The sequence below is a fragment of the Thunnus albacares genome, chromosome 16 (genome assembly GCF_914725855.1).
Source record: "Thunnus albacares chromosome 16, fThuAlb1.1, whole genome shotgun sequence".
In the NCBI taxonomy this organism is placed as follows: Eukaryota; Metazoa; Chordata; class Actinopteri; order Scombriformes; family Scombridae; genus Thunnus; species Thunnus albacares.
Window position 1 is genome coordinate 8,946,698 of NC_058121.1, and position 21,887 is coordinate 8,968,584.

Here is a 21,887-nt window from a genome sequence, read left to right on the forward strand (position 1 = left end):
GACAAAAAGAAAAATATAGTCTTTCATCATTTAGGACTCCACATTAAAAACTTGGCCCAAATTCATTATTCACAAGGTTTATTCCTAGCAGCGAATTGCTGTCATGCAACACACTCCATCAAAGCCGTCCTTAATTCCCCTCTGAAACACCCCTGAATATTAACACCCCACTAAATCAAAAAGAACTTAAACTGCGAGCTGCAATGACATTTCTGTTCTAACTGCTTCCCCGGCTTGATTGCTATAATTATTCGTCTAGCCATAAATATGCGCTCCGGTAATAAATGTCCTTCCAATAAAAATCCAGGAGAAAAATCGGGCATAACGCACCAATTCGATCTTGTGTTTTGATTTATCATTTGTGTGGAATATTGGATATGTCACTTTGAGTAATGGCAGGGCTAAGTGGGCAGAAATATAAATACACAGGGCCTGTGGGAGATACGAAGCTCACTGATGCTGAGCACAGCCGGACTGTGCGCTCCCCTCACTGACCTTGATGGGTGGTTTGCGGGTGATGTGAGAGACCAGGAAGTTCATGGCGATGTCCTCGCAGTTTATATACTCGTCCACCATGTCCCTGATGGCCTGGGGCATCACGTAGGAGTACAAGTAGGCGTAGTACTACAAGAACACACAAGGGGAGCGTGAGAATGAGGCAGCAAAAAGATGCATATGGCTGGTTGTGGTTGTTTTTTTCTTTTTTTTTTTTTTTTCTAAGAGGATTTCAGGGTCCGACCTTGTGGAAGAAAGCAGCTCCTGTCAGGACCATGGAGAGCTCACAGGAGTAGTTGGAGTTGTAGAGCCAGGACTGATGGTTGACGTCCCACGCATGATACCTCCCAGGGAAACCCACGATGCGATCTCTGGCCTCCCGCCACACTCTGTGAGACGACACCGAACAGAGAAAGTCAATTAATTCAGACTGACTAAACCAAATTGAAAAGTGGATTATAGATTGCTTTTTTAAAATTGTGGTTATTTGTTACTTTTTATGGTAATTAGTTTTGATTCCAAGTGTCTGTCTGTGCACACGCAACCAATTTGTGTCCAATCCACTGACCAATTTTCTCTTGGGACTAATTAGGCAAGTATTCTGTCATACTTAACTGTTTTTTAGACATTTAAAAAACAAAATCTGATATTAGGCGAAGGGTAGATACTCATATTTACACATACAGTTGTCTTGGCACTGCAAGAACATCTTGGAGGGGGGAATAAAAAAAAAGGTGTGAGATACCTGGAATTCTTACCACAGAAACAGAGGAGCCAAGAAATCTCAACCAGTAATCTAACCGCCTCAAATGAGCACATGTGACGAGACCACTTCACAGTCAGATGCTACATAATTTCCCTCTTAGGCGAGAGTGGAGGTGAGGAAACATTCCCAGGTAATTCGGGGTGGGGGGTGGGGGGGGGGCTGGGGGTTTGAAATAATTCGGGACAAATTGCCCCGTACACACACTCTCACTGCCAATTTTTTTGCCTGTCTGGACAAGCTGCTACAGCACTGGGTTGTAGACGTGTCTGGGGAAAAAAAGGGGGTGGGGGTGTACAATAATAATTTAACACTTATCATTTAATTGGTTTAAACATGGTCTTCAATTTGAACTTATTTAAGTATAGTGTGAGCAAATTAATCATAAATACAGGATGTTGACCACATGTTTGCCTTTTATTTCCTCTAGATCAGTATGTGGTGGTTGGTTCAGTTTCTCTGTCTGATTTCAGGAATGTGATGCTTCTGCATTTTTTCGGGACAATTTCATGTCTCATGGGAGACGAGGCTTTCCTTTAATTTCCTGCATTTTTGTGTTCAGCTTCACTTTCTTCACAGCTCTTCTGAGAAAAAAACAATTATAGGTTGCAACTTATCTTCATTATCAATGATCTATGCATTCTTTTCAATTAATGATTAAATTGCCTAGCCAGTACGATACAATATTTAGTCTTTGTCTGTTGATCAGTGAAAAAAGCCACATTAAATCCACTTTGATTTAATGTTGTAAGACAATAAAACCCTCCAAGGTAGGTACAAGCATTTCCTATCAAACAACATCTGAACACAAACAATTGCAACTATATTTAACAGTTTGTTTCTCTGGTAAATATGAATCCCCTGAGCCTCATGCATCCTGTCACTGCTACTGACCTGAACCCAAACATGATCTCGTCGTGGCGGAGATGGGCGTCATCATCGATCGAAAGTATGGCCTCGGTTTCAACTGCATCCCAAGGGAGGAAGCGGTTGTTGAGGCTGTTCTTCTCTGTGCGGACCACCTGCAGGGATGAGATTAGACTTTGCTTAGCAACAGCAATTCTGACTGGCATTTTGGGAATAGAAGAACTTTTGAAGAGGCATATAATTAGTAAAGGCAATTCTGGTTGTAATACTATATTTTTAGAGTGATTTAGAGTGATGCTTTGATCTCAGCAATTCTACTTCACGAATTTTGGAACCATCGCTACTCCTGAAACTGTATGACTGTACTTCATATACTGTATGTTTAATTGTTATACATTACCAAAGTGGCATACATACAAACTCCTACAATCTAATAACACCTATGACTCAGCTAGCAATGACAAAAACACAGAGTCCATTTCTTCAGTTCTTCTCACAGCTCACCACTCGTCCACAAAGTTTCTGTCACAAACTAATGGTGTGAATGAATATTTTATTTTTCCAGCCTAATTCAGAAGCACAAATTTTATTATTCATGGACGTCAGACTTCTATAAATCCTTTTAGTGGAGCTGCTGGTAATTTGTATGGAGTCCTGCAGAGTTTCAAAGAGAGCACTGATCCAAACAGCTCAATGTAATGTACTTAAGCAAACTTTGCGCCACCTCTCATACATTAGAAAAGTTACTTTACTGCATTTGAGAGAGAGACAGGATGAGATGATGAAGTATTCCTTATTCCTTATTGAACACATTAACTAAATGGATGTCTACATTTGTTGAATTAGAGGATTAATCTACTCTGATTCTCTTGGGTTCTCGTAAAATTAATTTTCTGCAGGAGCACTCACAACAATGGGCAGACCGATGTCTGGCCACAGCAGGTCATCTGAAGGTGGCTTGGGTGAATTCCACACCACCACTACCTTGTTGAGGTACGGCAGTCCATTTAACCTCTCAAGCGAGTTCATCAGCACTTCTTCCCTCTCATATGTCAGCATGACCACGGTGAACTGCTCTCTGGGCACGTTTCCTCCCAGAGCTGCCTGGAACTCCTTCCCTGAGCCTCCCGTACCTCCACCGATAGGCCTGAAACCAGTACCTGAACCAAGGAATTTGGCTTCAGAGGGCAGAACAGGGTCTAGAGGGGTGTGTGGAAACAGATGGAAAGGTCCTGGAGCACGGTTCCATGTTCTGTAGGTGTCTGCAGCTGTGTATGTAAAGTTGCGGAGAAAGCGTGGAGAGGCGTAGGGGGGCTCTGTCTCAACAGGACCCAAATCAAGATCGCCATTGTCCGCCAGGTTGGCGTCAGTTCCTGCTAGCTTCCCTGCTTTGTGAGGAATCTCTTGTGCGGGCTCTTCTTTGATGGGTGCAGCAGGAACCTGGATGCTGGTCCGGATGCTGGCCAGGATAGTATTAAGAACGTTCTCTGACGTGGAGAAGTACGTCTCCCATAGAAAGCGGCCCTGCCGCCTCATAGCTAACATGTCATTGTCTGATAGGCTGCGCAGCAAGAAGTGTAGCTCTGTCACACGAGGCTTGGGGACTATAATGGCAGCTTCACTCCATCGAATAAACTGGTGGTATGGTAGTCTGGAGTGGTCCCCTAGCACGACTGGGATGGCCCCTACCTCTAGGGCCTCAAAGAGCCTCATTCCACAGCCTGCTGAGGCCACCAGCTGCCCATCCCCTGGAGCAATCACCAAGGCAAAAGTAGAAGCCTTGAGCACCTCCAGCCTGTCCTCCCTTTCTCCACAAAGAGCCCACTCAGTCGGCAAACTAGGCTGCGGGTTCTTGCAGGTGAACTCCACCAGCACCTGATCCAAGTGGCTGTCCTGCACTGCCTTTAAGGTGCCAATAATGCGATCATCGTAGTCGGCTGGTGGATCTCCTTCCATCTCCTCCTCAAATGATTGAGGGGGGGTCTCCTGCAAGCTGCTCCTCAGTGACTCCACCCTCTCCCCCTGGAAGGTGAAGAGGTATTTCCTCTTCACAGGAACCTGAGGGGGCACTTCCAAAAAGTTGGGTTCAGAGAGGGCGTGGACCAGTGGGGACACCACCAAGTCAAAGCCTTCGCGGTACTGCTGCTCCAAGAAGGTGGACTGTGCGACTGCTGCTCGTCCTGTGCTCACATTATACAGGAAGTTCTGTGTCATAGACTTTCTAGAGAGATGCACGAGCGCATGGTTGTGTCCATCAGATCTCCAGTAAGGAAGAGCTTTTAGTTGCTTCTCCAGCTCTGAAGGAGATGGTGGTGGGGAGGAGGGGGACTCCTGTAGCTCCCCTACCAGTACCAGATACAGACAGGCAATGCTGGGGTTATCAGTTATATAAATGTTGCTCTTAACTGATGCTGCAAAAGCCTGCTTTACAAGTGGGTCAAGATATTCCCCCCACGGATAGGAGCCTGTGTCGTAGACATAAACAGGAAACCCAGAAGTAAGAGGACAGCGAGCATAGTCGAAGCAGGAGCGCAGGCGGCAGGAGCGCGCAGATTTGGGTGGTGGCAGGCCAGGGTCCTCCTTGTCTGGCAGCAACCTGACAGGCAAAGACAGCTTGGGCTGGTTCTGGGCCATCAGTTCTTTATAGGAATGCTCTGTCTGGCTGATAACATTCTTCAGCTGAAGCAGATCCTGCTTGGCACTGTCAATGCTACGCTTGCAGGCCTCGATGCGCAGGTTGAGTCGGGCGATCTCCCCGTTGAGCTCCTGCCTCTTGGCCTCCAGCTGCAGCAGCTCCTCGCTGACCGACTCACGGATACGGCACAGATCCTGCACATGTTTGGCCTCGCACAATTCGCCGCCGGGCCGCGGCCCAAAGATGCGCTTATCAGGACCCCCAGCTTCATCAATGGTAGTGAGGTAGTAGTGGGCAATGAGTGGGAAGAAGACCAGTATGAAGAAGAGCATGAAACTGAGCCACGTGAGACGCACACGCCGTAACACCCATGGCTGTCCACCGGCACCCACTCCACCACCGTTACGCTGCATTGTTGACTTTCTCAGTCTGCTCCTCGCCCCACCAAGGAACCGTTGCTATGGGGATCAGCAGCAGCCATGGTACGACCTTGTCAGCAAGGCAGAAGGGTGGATACTAAATCATCAAAGCTGGAGTGTAGCTCTGTCCTTCTGTAAAGGTCATCTGAGGCTGTTTATCTCCTCTTCAGGGTCCTGTGGGTATTGGCTCGGGATTCAGCCTCACCTGTATTCTAATATGTAATCTGATGCGTCATAGCCAACACAACCTAATGCCATTTCTATTGTGAGGTGCAGCGGTTCTTCTTCTCCAAATCTATGTCAGAAAACAGTCCCGCATCTGGGGAGGGGTGCCCCTCGACGGGTGATGAAGGGAGGGCATGGCTGCTCACAGATCAGTGAGATAGCTGGGTGGGCCAGTTTCTTCTATGTTGGATGTACCCATTTTCTGACCCCTCATAGGGAATTCCTCTAAAGATGGGGCCTCCGAAACCTCCTCCTCCTTCTCAATACAGTGACCTAGGAGAGAGGATAACAGAAAAAAAAGAATAGATGAGTGACAATGGTTAATTTGTAGAAAAATCTAAGTGAGAACTCTTTAACTAAAAGAAAACACGATTTACATAGTTTTTGGTCTTGGGATGGTCTTGTTTGTCATTACAGAGACACAATAGGTGAAGAGCTGCAGGGCCCCAAGGTAAGTAACGCATTAACTTATATTCATAAATTGTCTTCCCACTATCGGTCACTGCAAATGTTTCTTTTAAAGCAAGACTCTGCAGCTCATTTTTCACTCAGAAGCCTGCATTCTGTGCATGACTGCCTTCTCCAGGAAAAACAATCCTCGGTGTGCTTCAGAATACCAGGGGGGGTTTCTATTTCTTTCAATTTCCTCTCTTTCCAAGACACATTGGATGAGCACAAAACAGGGGAGAGCCATCACTAGTGAACGACACACAGTAGGCAAGCTAACGCCAACAGCACCCTCCAGCAAATATCATTAAAGTCCTTTTCCCGACCTCATCACTGACTCAAATTACTGAGCATCCCTGATAATGGTCCATCTCAGAAAATGATGTGGAATTATCTCCACTAGTCCAGAAGAGAAAAAGGGCGATGGAAACCAACTCTACTCATCAGTCTTATTTCAGTTTTCAACATGTTCCAGTGGTAGTGCGCTTTGAGAATATAATGGCTCATGTTTCTTCTTCTCATAAGCTTTAATCCACGTTTTTTCTCCCAGTATAAATTCAATACCTTAATTCAGGGTATCTGAAGTGATCTGATACCAGTGCTCTCCTTATCCCAAATTTCAAAGCTGTATACAACGCGGTGTAGGTTTCATTTGGGTCATCTTTATGTATGGTGCAGGAACATGAGGCCACACGTTACTGTGGTGCTAAAGAACTGACAGTAAATCATGACTCAGTGAAGGTAACTAATAGCAGAAACATTGAATTTTATAAAGAAATCAACAAAGAAACTGTATATATTGGGGATTGTCCTGTCTGTCTGGCAGACACCTGATCTGCTAAAATGATCAGCATCAGCACAGATACCTTTCCAGTGGATCAGATCGGTGCATTCCTACTTCAAATCCAAACAAATTCCTACTTTGATCAATGCAATTAGGCCTGCAACTAATGATTATTTTCATCAGCGACTAATCTGTCAATTATTTTCTTGATTATTTGATTAGTTGTTTGGTCTATAAAATGCTGATGTAACCTAAAATGTTGTTTTGGTTTGTTTACTATCATAGAAGACTAAAGAAACCAGAATATATTCACATTTAAGAAGCTGGGAGCAGAGAATTTGGGCATTTTTTCTTAAAAGATGACACTGATTAATTGTTGCAGCTCTAAAAGCAAGAAAAACCTAAAACACATCTTACTCTTCAGCTCACTTTCACCCTGTCAGGAACTGTAGTGTCAGCAAACACTAAGAATGTGATTATGTAGGACGTCAGGAGCTGTATTTTCAGTATGCAGATAGCTCTAAGCTAAAATCCACTGTAAAACTGGAGGTTACAGTACCTCCCCTTAAGCAGGTGTAAACATCTCTAAAGATTCTTACATCATGAGCATAATGTCACTTCGGTACAGATTGCTTTCTTTCCTCGAGCAACAGTTGGATTCCTGAGCTTTAGCTACATCACACTACAACACAAGGCCAGAGGATGTTCACAGATAGGCAAAGTACCAAACAGTTCTTATCAAATACATTACTGAACTCACAACAGCAAGAGCGAGCCTTGATAAAGCTGTTCAGTTCAGACTGACACAGTCGGTGAGACCAGAGGCGAGCTGGAATGCGGATTGTGTTTACCTTTTACCAACATAACATCTCCTTTTGATAAGCTAGAAATCCTCTGTCTTGATAAAGATGTTATTCCCCAGGCTACTGGTGAATTCAAACCTCTGTAGGTGTGTAGCTTTCATTACTATCTAGTTAGACTCCAGCCTTGAGAGATATCATCTTAAAAACAAACACAGGAGGGAAAAAAAGCCAGCTTTTCATTCTGTCTATATCGAGTAATCATTTCTACCTGCTGTCTCCATGTGACTGGCATTTCTGATATGTAGAGATTACTGCTCAGTCCCTAGAAGACCATCTTGTAATACGGCTGCTTTGTTTGTGTGCTGCCTGACAGGGAGAAGAATGAGGAAAGGCTGTAACAGCAGTCACATGACATGCACATGATTTCATCTTGCCTAAAACTACCAACATCCTGCTGGTTATTTTCAATTAATCGAGAAAATAACAACAGAATTTGAAAAATGCAAACATGTAATTTCCCCAGAGCCTGAGGACAAAACAAGGAACGCTACATTTCTTGTTTTGTCCAACCAACCCTCCAAAACCCAAAGGTAGTCCGTTTTACTATCACATGAAACAAAGAAAAGCAGAGAATTCTCACATTTTGAGGAGAAATCAGCGAATTAGAGCTGCCACTAACAATTACTTCCATTATCGATAAATCCGCTGATTCTTTTCTCGATTAATCGTTCTGAACAATGCCTGTTATAATTTCTTACAGCTCATGTTTCGTCCGATCAACAGTCAAAAATCCAAAGATATTCTGTTTACTGTCATGTTTGACACGGAAAAGTTTCACATCCTCAAATTTGAGAAGCTGAAAAGAAAAGAAAACTATCAATCGATTGTCAAAATAGTTGGCGATTAATTAACTGACGATTTACTTCACTAATTAATTGACTAATTGTTGCAGCTCTACAGCGAAGGCTTGACATTTCTGCTCCTAAAATGATTAATAATCAACTCTCAAAGCAGCTGGATGGACAGCAACTCCTTGTCCATCACCTGACTGATTAATCACTGCCACTCTAGTGTACAATATAAGATTGTCTTCAACATTATAGATCTGAATTTGACGTTAATATTGATCTGAATTTCAAAAGATTTGTTCCTACACAACATCTCATCTTTAAACATATTGCCTTCTGGTTTTCATCCTCGATCACAATAAGCCTTGTCTAATAGAACTGTATTATCCCGCAGCAGTAAGCACGAGGCCACCTGCCACCCTGATACTTCCATCTTTACAAATACTACAGCCACCTGGCTGATTTGAATGCATCATTATACAGTAATGGATGTGTATTATTGTCCACAAAAGGCTACTGCCTCCCTGAGTTCAGCTGCAGCCACAGTTAAATAAGGAAACAGAGCAACTCAGGTTAACTTTAGACACGATGCTCTGATCCTACATGATAACTTCAGGCCAGTGGTTTCTGTTGGAATGGAGGAAGGTACATGCACAGTAAAAACTCCCGGGACATATGACCCTGTGACTGCTGACCCCCATCCTGCTGCTCAGTGATGTGCCTGAGGTGCAGAGTGACCGAGAGGCAACTATCACAACAGTCTGATTAATTGCTGCATGACTGCAGTGTCACAGGGGTAATGGCAGACAGATGTTGGCAAACGCTGTCGGTCAGCCTAATCTGGAGCCAAAAAACATGCTGGTTTAAAGCTCTGCTCTTGGCTTCTTCTGGAAAACGTGCACAGATAGGAGCAAAATCTCAATCTCTTCAGTTGTAGCTCTCTAATCTGCAGAAGGTCTTCTCTTCGCTACAGCCGGTTTCATCGGGATGCTGTCTGCGTGGAAAACACAAAGGGAAACATTGATCGCTCTGGACTTACTTTGTGGGGATCGATGATAATGCTGTCATTACCTACCACTGAGCTGCGCGGCGGTTTGGTAATAAGCACCTATGAGACTGATGCTGTAGCCGTTTGCGCTTATATGCATTAGTCAGCCATGGCACAGGTGTAAGGGTATTTATTTGCACTCAGAGAGAGATGCCCGTCCTTGCCTTCACCTTATACAGTGTAGCCTGATGATACACTATTACATGAAGCCACTGAGCACTTGTCACTGCATGGCTGAAGGGACCAAGCATCATATTATAATTAATTTGATAGATTTTGCTATTATAAAACAAGCAGAAACAGAAATTCTTCTTCATATTCTGATGCAAGTTGATGGTACTGGGAATGATTCCTACTTATGAGCAATCTGTGTGCATTACAGAATAAATATTCCATTACTCACATTGAAAATCAATACAAATTTGATATAGAATCCAGCCCTATTTCAGACTGCAAAATCCTGCAACACTTTCAAATGAAGTGCTCTGTAGTCTTCTCAGAGGAGAGGAGAAGCTGGAGCACAGCCGCCTAGCTGATGACCCAGATAAAAAACCCTTTTGCTCCACATGGTGAGCACTGAGCTAACAATGACTTAGTCAGCAAATTACTGGTCAGGCCCTATGAATAACGCAGGCTGCATTAGTCTAGCAGTCTGTTTTTTGATTTAGGAGGTACATAAACTGACGAGCTGCGTCGAATTAAGATTTAGAACGCAGACTTCACTATCAATAAGGATCAAATTGGTAGTTTGGGCCAAGTCAAAAGTGTCAAAAGAATGTTTGTACTCGAGAGATGCATCCTGAAGTGATTAAAACCAAACAGGTCTGGGCATAATGTTTTCATCTGAAGTGAAAAGAATAACAGCAGCAGGTGCTGAGCTCTCAGAGCCTGAATGCAGAAATGGGGGCGCTGCTTCCAAGTTCCTTGTATAAATGTTTGAACAGTCTCTGTGCACACTGGCGGTGCTTTCTGAGACGATCCTGAAAATTCTTCTTATGAAAGAACAGGAAGCATTAACACAACTGAAATGTAACAGGTTTTAACTTGACCACAATAATGTTAACTCAAGGTTACCGTTTAATGGGGGTGGGGGGGGTGGGGGGGGTGATGGGGAAAGGCAGCAGGAGCAGCGAGTGAATGAGTGAACATTGTGGAGGAATGACATATCCTGCAACAAACTTGATTGTGAGGGTGTTTGGCATTTTTCTGCCTGCCTCTGAGGCGTCTGACTGAGCTTTTGACAGATATCAAGATGAACTGAGGGATTTGAGGGGCCAACAGAAAGATCACACAGCTTGTATTTTTAATAAGGCCCCGGGTAGCAAGGCTCCAAGAGGTAGCGACTGCAAGTCTGAAATATCAAGAAGACAGATCTTTGATTTTTCCTTTAATGTCTCAAGAAGAAAAAAAAAAAAAACAAAAAAAAAAAACAGCTAACTTCTTAAGATAAGAATGACATTGATTTTCCACCCTCTCTTCCACTGCTTTATGCATGACTCACAGCTAAAATCAATCTGAAAATAAATAATAAACAAACACTATAATCAAGGAATCTCTAATTTGTCAGACTCCGTGATCAATTTATCCGGTTTGTAGTTCTGGTCACAAGTGCAAAACACACAGTCTTCATTCTGCTTAAAAGGCAAATAACTATTTTCTTCATGTATCTGTTACACACAGACATAGCTGTGCCCTTTATCTGCCACAATGTACTGTATATTCAAACCACAAAAGGTCTGCAAGAAAACTGCCCAAGGACAAAAGAGGTGTTACATTAATACTCGAGTGTTTCTCTACTGTCAGCCACTTAGCGCTTCCACTGCAGCAGCGGGGAGGGTTTACATGTACCGCAGGGCTGGGACTACTTATCATAAACACGCTGAAATCAATAAAGATAAATAACTTACTGGGTTTTTTTCTCCTCATAAATAAATGTTCTGCATACATATTAAATGACAGTAGGTGCTGAGAGCATTGAGTTTTTTTTTACCTTTTCTTATGGATTTTCTTAGCTGGTCAGTTGATGTGAACTAGGAAACTAATTTTTTTTTAATCTGTCAGAAAAGCAATAAAGCCTTAGCGTAAACTGAAGTATGCTGTGTAAGTGGTGTAAAAGCAGCTTACTGCAGCAGAGAGCAAAGGCCTCTAGAGGTGATGCTGCTTCTGCACTTCAGAAAATCATCCCCGCCTGCCTGCTGGGACTCCCAAGTTCCTCTGATGCATTTCTCTCCTTAAGGGGCTTTGGCTCATTGTGCTCGCAGACTGCCCTTCCCATAATTAATTGTGATTTCATGGAAGAGATCGAGGTAGGGCATTCCCTGTGGAGGTGCGGGGTAAAAAAAAAAAAAAAAAAAAAAAAAAAAAAAGAAAGAAAGAAAAAGTTGGGGGCAGCTGCAGGGAGAGGGGAGCAGCTGTTGAAGCCATGCATCACAGCTCATCTGCAGACGGCTGACTGAGCCATCTCAAGGACCTTTTTCACGGCTAAACTACCGAATGGACTGTAGGGCTGTGTAAGTATGTAAGTAAGTAACTTTATTTATATGGCACCGTTCCAGAACGGAGACGTTACAACAAAGTGCATCGCAGAAGGAAATAAATCACAAACATGCCTACGGACAGAAAACACAATAAAAACATAATAAATAGAAAACAGACAAATTACATAAAGGCCGAGTCCAAACAAACGGGTCTGGAGCTGCTTTTAAAAGTTGTCCGCAGATCTTAAGACCGAAGAAGGACAGTTCCTAAATGTGTACTTCAAGAAATAAGCTGAGTGCTTCATGAAGCAAAACAACTCATGTGATATAATTAAGTGAGGAATCAATTAGTCAATAACTTGATCAGTCATTTGGCAGAAGATTTAATCAGAAAATGAATCAACAACAATTATCAAACTCACGTTATCAAATGTGAATTTCTACTTCAATTTTTTCTTTTAATGTAACTTTCTTTTGGGTTTTGTTGGGGTTCATTTACTGGTATTGATTATATATAGTTTCATGTTTTCATATTTTCGTTGCTATTTTCTGTCATTAAGTATTGAGCACATGGAGCTGCATACGGCTGAGATATAGTGTGATTAAAGCGTGTGTTTAAATCACTCGTCTGTATGTGATATTTGACCCTGATAAAAACCAATGTGCAGCTGATAAATGTTGATCTTGTTTTTAAATCATGGAGCCACTATAATAAAGGCTTTTTACATTTAATACCTTCATGAATCTGTGTGTCTTTTAGGTTTTTTTTTAACCTCTTGCTTGTGGACACAACAAATGTGTTATTGAGTTGGAAATAAACACTTTTCAAGAGGTCATCCTGGGTTCCAGTAAAGTTTAACAGGCATTTTTAAGTATTTCCTTATTTTGTAGCCAAAGTGAGTTAAGACGATGGTTTCAGAATCCTGGATAAGCCCTTGTCCCAGTTTTGAGAAACCTGAAGAGTTAAGAAGCTATTAAGTACTTAAACTGAAACCGGGATAGTGTGGCATGCAAACCCCTTATCCAAGTTTCTGATCATGTGCACAGGTGTGTCAACAAACCAGTTATGTACTAGTTAGTGAGTAAAATCGATAAAAAAAACAAAAAGATAGACGATGTAGTGATGAACAACACACTTGGATGACCAGTAATGCAGAAAATAAGCTGTATTGTGACTTTCGTCTTCCATTACTGGTGATCAGATGGAAAAGCCAAATCCAGCAGAGCATTAAATCCGACACAGTCCACACAGAAACCAAACTGGGTTCATCCTCGACTGCTGAGGTAAGTCAGTCGGTACAGAAATGACAGAGAGAGGAGAAAGACATGTTTGCGATGATACAGAAAACTGGAAATCTACTGAAATCTTACAAACATACTAACAGCTATGTTTCCAATGTTCCATGTAAACATCATGTCCCCAATAAGATCAAAACCAGGATACTAGTGTGCATATAAATATATTCAAAGATGACTTTTTAAAATAACTGTAATTGGCTGACAAATCAAGGTACTTAATCACATCGGTTTATGTCATCATATTGTCCAACCCTAATGTAGTTTATTGAAAATCAAGTACTTAACCATGTAAGCCTAATTAAAGAGGTTTTGTTAAGTCAGGTTTTAATGGCCGTATCATTTAAACACCAGCATGTATCAGCACTGAAAACTTTCCACCGATGCTCTCTGCTGCTCTCCTTTTATTACCTTATAACGCTGACGAGATGACAACGAGGCCGTTATGAACATCAGGAGTATCGGTGCGATGATGACCCAGCATGAGCAATCAAGATCACCCTCCATGTGGACCACCTCCCACTCAGTACAAAATATATGAGCGTGATGACCTTTATATCTGTGTGCGCATTAAAAAAAATGGAGAGACGATAGAGAGAGAGAGAGAGACGACAACAAGCGGAAGCAGACAGAAAACCCACCCTCGACTGTCTCGTCGTCTGTCAAGTAAACGTCACACGCGGCTCGTCTTAGTGATGCACATTTTGAAATTTGCTGGATACTGTTTTGGACAGGCAGAGAGAGAGAGAGAGAGAGAGAGAGATGCAGATAAACAGAGAGAGAGAGAGAGACAAAGAGAGATAACCGGGGTGGAGGGAGGGAGAGAGGGCGAGAGGAAGGAATGAGTTCATAATGACAGATGGGCCTGGGTGTCTTCCAACTTCCAAAGCTCCCGCAACGTGACAAAGATTACACAGGAGAGTAATTCAAAAATAAGGTGCTCACGTCCTTTAAAAGACAATCAAGTGTAAAACAAATCAAATGTATTCAAATAAGACTTGGGAGTATCTCAAAAAAAAAAAAAAAAACTTCACCGCATCTGTCGATCCAATCTGTCAACATCTGCGGTGAGAAGATGTGTTTGTGAAAGCTGGGAGAGTGATAAACAACAACAACAACAACAACAACAACATGCATCGCAGTGTGGCTTTGCAGCAGCTAGCGCTAATCTGTCAGTGAAGCCTCTGCTGTAAAACTGCTGTGGCACGAGCTTCCCCGTAGGGCTGAGGCGAGGAGAGACTTTCACTGTGTCGGTGAGAATTGAGAATGTGACAGCCAATTAGAGTCGGAGCAGACAAACAGACACGCAGGACTGCCCAATTTTTTTTTTTTTTTTTTTCGGCACACAACAGCTCGCACATTTTTTATAATGAGCTTCAACCTCCAAAAATCCTCTAAAGGGACACTTTGACATTTTTAATTTTTTAACTTGGCTTTTTCTTTGCCAGAAACTCACACAGCGGGAGAAAAAAAAAAAAAAATTAATTACTGTGTATATCCTTCGGTGTCCCCAAAAAATGGTGAGTTAGCATTGTTACTTTGCTGCTCTGTAAAAACAAAAAGGACAGAGCGAGATGAGACCTCGCAGCAGGTTTTGCATCGTTCTTTATATGACGGTTCCACTGCTATCAGTTTCCGAAGGTCAATATCTTTGATTTAGGACTGAATCTTTTTGCAATGATTTACTTCACAGTCAAAACTTCCTTCATGTAAAAACATCACATAAATCGAGTCTTTCTCTCAGAATCATAGGACTGAAATAGTTTCGGTTATCAACTGAATCTGCGTTGTTGAAATACAGATGAGATGAGTCATTCAGTGAGTGGACTCCAAATAAATGACTAATTGTTCTTGATGTGGTGAGAAAAGAAACATTTGGCCATTTTTCTTGTACATTTCTTCTGGAGCCGAGTCCTGAACAGGCCTGGTTATACATTAACTTGACTTATTTATGAGGTGGATTATTAATAGAGTTGTGAAGTGGGAGAAGCTATTTTTAAATCATCAGAACAAAAAGATAACAACTGCGTGTGAAAATATCTGGTTCTCTGAAGAAAAGTTGAAGGTACGAGACTGTGTTCATAAAGATTTTTTTTTTGGGGGGGGGGGGGGGTTAATTAAGACTCCCATGGTGCATTTCAGGCAAGAAAAAGCCAAGTTTCAAATTCAGTCATGTGCGCCGCTAACAGCTGGTGGAAGGTTAAGATTACAGTGTTGAGAAAAGTGATTTCATAATCTGCAGCGTGAGTCACTTTTGAGTGATTTTATCGGTTATGGCGTCGTGTTTTGTTTGGAACTTCAGTGATGAAGCGTTTTATCATTACAGCTCTGATTCATGCCTCTTCTCCATGGCAACGGCAGCGGAGGCTCATGGGTACTGTAATATTCTCGGCTGTTCGCCATGCCAAAATCATGGACAAAATGCAATTTCTCAGAAACAAAGTTGAAATGATTGAAACTGGTGGTTATAATCTATTCATACAGGATTGTGACATCATCAGAGAGAGTCATGACTTTCTATGTTTAGTTAAAAGAGAAGAAAATATTAACATGGTCCTTAGTCCAGACCTGCCAACCCTGGATGGATTTTTTGAGTAACACTCCCATGACCTAGATATATCAGATGCAAATGGTGTTCTTTTGAAATTTCCTGGAGTCGGCAAAGTTATAGACTACAGTGCCAACACACACACACACACACACACACACACGCATAGACACACCTAGCAGGCCACAGGCCCACTCTGTCTTTTATACACACACACACCCCCTGGTAACTCTCTAAGTAACGTTATTTCTGTGGCACATTAACTCACTTTTTTTCTTTCATGCCACTGCTCCTCTCATTACGGTTACGGGTTTGGCTGCAATAATTATTATGAATACACACTACGAACAGTCACGTTTTACAACCTGCGACATACGGACAAAATATCCTAATGTTACTTTGCCACCTTAAATGCCCGGTGAACAAGCAAGCTAGCCTGCAATTTTCATAACGTTAGGCTAACGTTATTAATGTTAAATATTTTCCCAAGATTGGTAGGTCTGCGTTAACTTCACTCAATTCACAATTTCAACTTTCCACATCCACCCTAGTCTGTTTACGTTTGCAAAGGAGTTAAAAGAACCGTCCTCACTTGAAATAGTCAGCCGGAGTGAAGAGGGGCAACGAGAGGGATAAAATCAGTGTCATGTTGCTGTCGATTTGCCGTCTCTTGAAATGACATTACGCATTTGTCAATCATGGATGTATAAAGAGAACTGGATACAGCGTCGGAGGCGGGGCCCCGTTCATTCCTATGAAAGTTGCTCAGTGGCGCATGAAGCCAAAAAAGTTCCGACTTCCGGGTATAAAATCCCGGATCTTCCGGGATCATTGGGCCCATAGAGCAAGCACACTAATGACTTTCAGTTTACTTCCGGTTTAGCCCTCTGGCTAACTTGAGGCTACAAGCTGCTGCCCCCTAGCTGTTAGACTTGAGTACTGCACATGGACGTATGAATTGAACACACAGGCGTCGCCAGCTTTTTGCGTAGTTTAGAGTGACATATCGTACCAGCGTACTTTGATGTCAAAATGCGTACCCGCTACGCAAAATGCATCCAGGTTGGCAGGTCTGTTAGTCCACTGACATGCAATATGAAACGTAACTCTCAAGAGCAGAGTGGAGGAAAAGAAGGGAGAAAATTAAATCTGGAGAAATAAGAGTCAAACTATAATTTGCACTTATCTAATTTGTGGTCACAAACATTATGCTGCCATCATATTTGCGTCTGCGCGTGTTGTTGACGTGTCGCAGTTTGCTTTCTGATACTGCAAATAAATTAGCCGAGCCAGCTTCCTTGATTAGTCTACAAAGTCGGTGCTGAGGAGCTTCCTGAATTAATCAGCCGTGCTGGAGCTGACACTGTTGATGGATCTGAGAAGAAACTACAATAACATGTAGCCACAGATTATAACACCGTTAAGAAAATATTGAGCAACATTTAGTTTTGGGATGGAGGAAAAAAATCACCTGGGAACCTACAGAAAAATGCTCCAGGACCATTTATGGTCACTTTGTACTGAGTCAAAGGTTCAAACTGCGGCTTGTCTTAACTAGACTTGTCCAGTCTTGTTTCTTTGCAGAGTGTAAAAACCTTTGAAATAGCAACTGGGTTAACAGCTGCTTTACACAGGGTGAAGAAAGCTCAATTTATACATTTTTTCAGACTGACGCATTCACAGCTTTTTTTAATAAAATCTGATCCTCAATCCTATCATATCACTGATGAGCAGCAATGTGCAAAACTAACACATTTCTGGAAACCAAAACGTGAAGGGTTTGGAAGTTCAAACAAGCTTCTCATCCACTAAGTAACATGTCCTGTGACACGTGTCGCATGGGACGCGCCGACTATATTGTCCTGTCCTGTTTTCAGAGGGAGTTTTTGTGCTTGAATGCCTGCAATTGGTATTTGACCCATTCATTACCAAAAATCTAATTATAGGCAGTCGCATGGTATTCATTTAACCGTTTGTGACTGCATAATTACTTTAGGCAGAGATGAAACAGGAGAAAAAGGAGTCTGAGGCTACGAGAAAGCTCAAAACATGCCTGTCATGCACCGTCCAACCTGAGGCAATCAAAACGGAAACAAAAGCAGCTTCATTTCACTGTTTCCATACAGTATATACACGACTTTACCTCCCCCCTTCACTTAAATGCCTTGTAAATCCTTTTAAATAACCCTTTCATATGTTCCATTGTTATATCTGATATTTCCAGGTTCTCCTCCACAGTGAAAACATTCTTTTACTCATTTTGTAGCCACTTTCTTCCATGATTCCCCCACTTGGGTCACTTGTTTCTTTACAATGTGAGAAATGTTGCGATGATAAGCCTCATTTTTCCTACCAGGTGCATGTCAGATAAGTCTTGCTGCAGCTACACAGAGTTAAATTTAAGTCCGTTCCTCCCATTAATCAAGAGCTTGGGACATTTGCGCCAAATGTCATGATTTTGAAGGGTAAGGCCAAACTTAATGAGTGGCCCGGGCTGTAATCATGCTTTATCTGGAGCAAAGTGAATCGAGCAGTCAAAACTGTGAGCACTTCCAACAGTTTGTCCGAGACAGGAAGAGGAACGGGGGCAGGAAAAGAATGAAGAGTCTTTTTGTATTACAGAGTGGACGCTTGCTTCAGTGATTTAATACATGTCAAGTTCCCCCGCGGCAGAGCCTCTCGTGTGTCAAAAGAAACCTCTTTTTTTTCTCTCTCTCTCTCTCTCACTGTAGTAACGTCAAAAGCTGAAGGCACAAGCGTCCACTAGACCCTGACTGTCTATATGTAGTATGTAGTATATGGAGAGTACATGTGAAGTGGAAAAAAAATCAAGGATGTCACAACTGAACATCAGCCAGAACTCGAAAACCACTTTCGCTACACGCATTAAATCCTCAGAGTTGTCCCACGGCCAAAACAATCCTTTTACGATAACCGCCGGGACATGAAGTTATTTAAAGCGCTGATTCTGAAATGCTTTCATGTCATGGACCCCCAACTATGAACACATTAGTCCACCGTGGACAGATAACTTTATTCCGGGGGAACCCCATGCGGTAGTGAACAACCGTCTCCGTATGAAAGACACTGGCGACGCTGGTGACGCTGAAGCCTTTGATGACAACAGCTGCTGTCACCTGTGATCACACACACACACACACACACTCGCGCTTTGTGTGATTTCTCATTAATAAAATGCCAAATGAAATAAATGTTTGGAGGCCTTTCTCACAGCAGACATTCCTGCTTGTCAAACACAGGTGTAAAGAGGTAATATTAATGATGTCCCACTTATGTGTAAGGGCCCCGGTATTGTGTATACTGGCTCACATGGATCATCAATAACGTTATAAGTTACACCTGTGCTTATGCTGGAATGCCTATTCAAACATCTACTGTGAAAAAAAGGCTTATTTTGTGCAGAAACCCACACGAGCACACCCGGCTGGTCTGCAGGTCCGGCTCCCCGACTCTCTCGACTACTCGAGTTTGAACATTTTCACGGTACAGTGTGACATCTACCTCTCACGGGAAGGATACTCCCCCCCCCCCCCCCAAAAAAAATAATAAATTATGTGTGCCTTTCTCCTCTGTCTGCCCTCAAAAAGCTGCAAACAGCTGTGCATTCAGAATAGTCCACAAACGCAATAAATATTTGCTTTGACGACTGAATCTAATTGTGAGGTCTCTGCCAATTCCCTCTCCCAGCATCAACAGCACTCTCTGCCAGCCCTGCAATATCAACATTTTGGCTAAATCCATAAATAGGACTAGTTTGTAAGCCATGATAATCACATAGAAAAATAGCCTATGTCTGGCTAAAACTCAAAAGTGATTCAAATCCACTGAGTACTGTCCTCGTTCCATTAAAAAAAAAAAAAAAAGACTAATTTAAACGTATAACCCTTTGATGCTGTTTGCATAAATATCTTAAAAGGCATTTCCATTCTAGATATGAAGCTGTTTGAAAAGACTGACTATGACAGTGAGTTTCAAACTAAAAATGACTGGCTCTATATAAACATGTAGTTAACACTCTGAGACTGTAAACACAGCTGTCATGTCAAGACAATAATGTCAGTTAAGTCAGTTTTGGTTCTTTTTTTTGGCATATTGCACTAAACAGTATTGTTTCTATCATTAATGGCTGCTACTAAATTATTGACATTATCTTATTCATTAACAGATTAGTTTTTCAATGAGTCTATTAATCGTTTAGTCTGTGAAATAGTGTGAAAATAGTTTTAAAAAAAAAACGCTCCCGGAGACAGAAGTTGACATCTTCAAATGTCTTGTGTTGTCTGTCTAATGTTCAGTGATTAAAACAGAGAGCAGCAGCGGAGCCTCACATGAGAATGTCGGGTGTTTTTACTTGATAAATAACTTCGACGGTTACGAAAAAGCTTAATAAGGATAGAGCTGCAACGATTGGTCGATCGACAGAAAATTAACTTGTTAACTATTTTGATAATCGATTAATCGTTTTGAGTAACTAATTGCTAAAATTCTCTCGTTCCTGCTTCTTAAATGTGAATATTTCCTGGTTTCTTGTGGACTGTTAGTTGGGACAAAACAAGACATTTTAGGTTTTATCTTGGGCTTTGAGGAACATCGATTGACATTTCTCATAATTTTTTGACATTTTAAAGACCAACTAATCGATTAACCAAGAAAATAATTGACCGATTAATCAATTATGAAAACAATCGTTAGTTGCAGCCCTAATTAGGAATCAGCTAAATTGTTGGCGACTAATTTTCTATTGATCAACAAATCGATTTATTGTTTTAGGTCTCCTTTCATTAAGTTGTATTAATAAAATCCTTCCTCCTTTTGCTTTCTCCGGCGAATATCTGAGGGAGGAGACAGTTAGTGGGTAACACAGTGAAATTAACACACAAGCCCTGAAATCCTGCCCTCCTAACAAATAAATCCTCTTGTTATCTTGCCATGGCAGTGGCAGCGGCGGCGCTTGCTGTGGCCTCCAGAGAGCTCTTCCTCTTCCCCCTCCTGCGCAGGCTGGCGTAGACCATAACAGATTGACTCAGCCTGACAACAGCTGCCAGAACCCTGAAGCCTCGTCCTCCAGACACTGATGGATTGTGGGAGGGGAGCCAGGGTGATTAGCCCCTTGACATGGGAGAATTATTGCTGTATACCACCCCAAAAGAGATTGCACCTGAGTGTCAATGTAGGCATTCATACTACCTTAACTCATGCTGTTAATGCCTATTGGACTTTACAAATGTACCGGCCTTTAACTCGGTATGTCAATAACTACAAGTGGCAGGATTGTGCGAGGGTATTGATCCATCTCTGCACTATCTAGAGGGAAAATTAAATCAGGAGCCGCACTCTTTTTTTTATATGCCACCATGTTCTGTTCTGCGATTTGTTGAACAGAAAGTCCTGACGATGAAATATTCACTCTTGCCTCGCAACAAAGAGTTTATTTTTAACCACTTTGGTCACACAAGGCACTTACCTTGAGCTTGACAGTGTCATTGACGAACTAAGGTGCACAGCTGGTCGAAGCAAACGGTGCTTCTGGATGAGGAAATACTTCTACATCTTGGAAAATGAATTAGCTGAGAGATCATACTGCTTGACTAGCAGTCATGGCTCAGAGAGCTGCTGTTTGCTTACTTTAACCAAAAGAAAAACTAGTCCTGCAATCTCTTTCTTTTCTCAGCGTTTCTCCTCTCACACAGCTACAAGCTGCTGCATCTGTTCTTGTCAGAATTTTTATTCATGCCATTTATCTCTGTAGCCTACTACAAAAAAAAAACCATTCTGCTCTTATTCAATAAACATACAGAACAAGCTGTCCTAGGTTAATGTAGCCTAACTTCTCCTGCCTCTTAAAGCAGATGTTCATTACAGTAGAGGAGCTCGCTGCATACCAGCCAACACTCAGCTATTCAAGGAGAGCTAAACCTCTGCGCTGACTCAGACGAGAGCGGGACAGTTTGACAGAATGCGAGTCGAGAGGCTGCGGCTCCATTTGGTGATTCACACAGACCCTCATTACAAGTAGATGGCAGGGTATTCCCTAACATTATAAAGACTTAGACGCAGCGCCTACGCGTTTATTCACAGCGCCTCAGCTGAATGAACAGAAAGATAACTATGCTGAGAGTCTCTCTGCCGCGTTTCGGTGTCATTTGTGGCGCTGCTTCTGTCCTCTGCTCTGTGTCCGGGTTTCACCGAGGGCGGGGCTCAGCTGTTCCAC

The 21,887-nt window shown here is 42.3% G+C and overlaps 1 protein-coding gene across 2 annotated transcripts in view; it reads right to left on the bottom strand.

Annotated features, from left to right (window-relative positions):
- extl3 (exostosin-like glycosyltransferase 3) overlaps positions 1-21,887 on the bottom strand; it is a 30,134-nt gene that overhangs the window by 3,002 nt on the left and 5,245 nt on the right. Inside the window, exons 1-5 of one of the 2 annotated variants that reach the window (XM_044376933.1) lie at positions 7,707-7,800; positions 3,035-5,677; positions 2,153-2,280; positions 740-884; positions 496-624 (exon numbers count right to left, since the gene is read on the bottom strand). In XM_044376933.1, coding sequence (XP_044232868.1) covers positions 496-624; positions 740-884; positions 2,153-2,280; positions 3,035-5,173 — 2,541 coding nt within the window. In that variant the 5' untranslated portion in view covers positions 5,174-5,677; positions 7,707-7,800. Of the gene's footprint in view, positions 1-495; positions 625-739; positions 885-2,152; positions 2,281-3,034; positions 5,678-7,706; positions 7,801-21,887 lie in introns of those variants that run through there. The other variant, XM_044376932.1, reaches the window with a different exon arrangement.